The 2140-nt window shown below is 41.4% G+C and overlaps 1 protein-coding gene across 1 annotated transcript; it reads right to left on the reverse strand.

Annotated features, from left to right (window-relative positions):
- Positions 1-412: 412 nt before the first annotated feature.
- LOC100667461 (olfactory receptor 8S1-like) lies at positions 413-1678 on the reverse strand. The gene has a single exon (XM_003405420.3). It carries the CDS (start codon positions 1458-1460, stop codon positions 537-539), a length of 924 nt encoding a protein of 307 aa, XP_003405468.1. The 5' UTR covers positions 1461-1678; the 3' UTR covers positions 413-536.
- Positions 1679-2140: the final 462 nt, after the last annotated feature.

Raw genomic sequence — 2140 nt, forward strand, 5'->3', positions numbered from 1 at the left:
TTTAAGGATAGAAATTCTATGCTGACAACTTCATTAGCCATATTTTATAATTTTAGTATGTTGTGTTCCCATTTTTATAATGTTCTACAGGTAGTTTTCTCATTTTGTTGACATAGAATTTCCAAGCAGATTTAATTTGAAAACCTTTAATTTCTGTTTAATGAATGAATTTCTATCTTGTTTTTCAGTTTGCTCTTTCTTTCTGGGACTCCTCATTGCTGCTGAATCTCATAAAAAGATCATCTCTGTGTCTGACTTTTTCACTCTATTTTGTTGTCTTATTGATCTCTTTTGAGGAAGATCGTCTTCACGTTCTCTTCCAATCAGCAGAGCACAGACTTCCCAAAGAAAGGGCAAAAATCAAGAACTCCCTATTGTGGAACAAGGAGATTGAGGGTGTTCAGGGAAGCTTTGGACTCTTTCGTGCACATATTTGACACTGTGTACTGGGAGGGGTGGAGACAAAAGAGTTAATACAGAGAAACACAATCTTTGTAATTATACTGGATAACTGCCTTTGTTCATTAGCTACAATATTACAGATAGTTCCCCAGTGTTCTTTCCAATGCTGCCCTCATGTCCTTATTCTTTAGGCTGTAGATGAGGGGATTCAGCATGGGAGTGACCACGCTGTATTGCAGGGAGGTGAGCAAATCAAGGGAGGAACCAGAGGTGGGCATGAGATAGCGAACCAAATCTGAACCAAAGAACAGGATCACTGCAATGAGGTGGGAGGAGCAGGTGGAGAAGGTCTTGCTTCTGCCTGTGGTGGAGTTGATGTTCAGGATGGTGGAAATAATGCGAAGGTATGAGAAGAAGATCAGAAAGAAGGTCCCAAGAGCCTGTAGTAAGACGGAGTAGATCAGGATATTGATATCGATGGAGGTATCAGAGCAAGACAGGGGGAAGAGAGAGGGCAACTCGCAGGTGTAATGCTGTATAGTTTGGGCCTCACAGAAGTCCAGGTTAATAGCCAAGAGCACAATGAGGATTGCGTTGAGAAAGGCCAGGCCCCATGAGGTCAACACCAGCCTCACACAGAACTGGTTGCTCATTAGCTGTTCATAGAGCAGTGGACGACAAATGGCAGCATAGCGGTCATAGGCCATTATTGAAAGCAGAAAGGTTTCAGCTCCTGCAGTGATAAACACAAAGAAGACCTGAGCCAGACAGCCTTCTACTGAGATGGTTTTCTTTTCAGACAGGAGGTTCTCAAGCAGCTTGGGTAGCGTGACAGAAGAGAAACAGAGGTCCAGGAATGACAGATTGCCCAAGAAGAAGTACATGGGTGTGTGGAGGTGAGAATCAGCCATGATCACCAGCAGCAACACCAGGTTCCCCATCAGGGTCAGGAGGTAGATTGCCAGGAACAGCATGAAGAGCAGAGCCTCAATGTGGGGGTCAGCAGACAGTCCGAGGAGGATGAACTCGGTGATGGTGCTGTGGTTTCTCAAGGTCATATAAGAAGGATAATTTCTTGAAATAAAATAGGAAATAGGGTGAGATCTCCATTGGTTTCCTATTTCCTTTAGGGCATCATAAACCCCTCACTTCTCTGCCTGGGCTCTGTGTTCAGACCTCTCAAACCTGCCTTCACTATATCTAGGAAGAGTTTTTATCCTTTCGCAGTTGGGTCACGTTATTCCCATACTTCAGAGAATCCTATACTAGTTCCAGAAGAATTTACAGGAAAAATGAATATTACTGGCTTACTACACAATTATTGTATCTCCTTTACAGTGGACTCTTCCTATAGGAAGACAATGGGTCCAATTTATCATTTTACTTTGCTTCTGTACTTCAGGTAAAATGTTTTTAGTAGTATTTACAATTTTGTACAGGCAGGGATCTCAAAAGGAGGTTATCCAGGCTATTACTCTTCTCCATCACTGGATTTAAGTAAAAGTCCTGCAGCACACAAAGGTGAATATTGCCTATAATTCAGAAATCCAATAGTTTAGAAATCCTTAAAATCTTTTTGTTACAAAGACATTATAGCATATACTAACTACAGTTGTTCAACATCCTTTTTTCTTTGTTTCCCCCAATCATTAGTGTTATTTGGTTCAAAATCATCCAATGGCTTCTAATGTCCTAACAGCACATTAAGTTTTAATAAGACTTTTCTGTGTATGTATCT

The sequence above is a fragment of the Loxodonta africana genome, chromosome 4 (genome assembly GCF_030014295.1).
Source record: "Loxodonta africana isolate mLoxAfr1 chromosome 4, mLoxAfr1.hap2, whole genome shotgun sequence".
Taxonomy (NCBI): domain Eukaryota; kingdom Metazoa; phylum Chordata; class Mammalia; order Proboscidea; family Elephantidae; genus Loxodonta; species Loxodonta africana.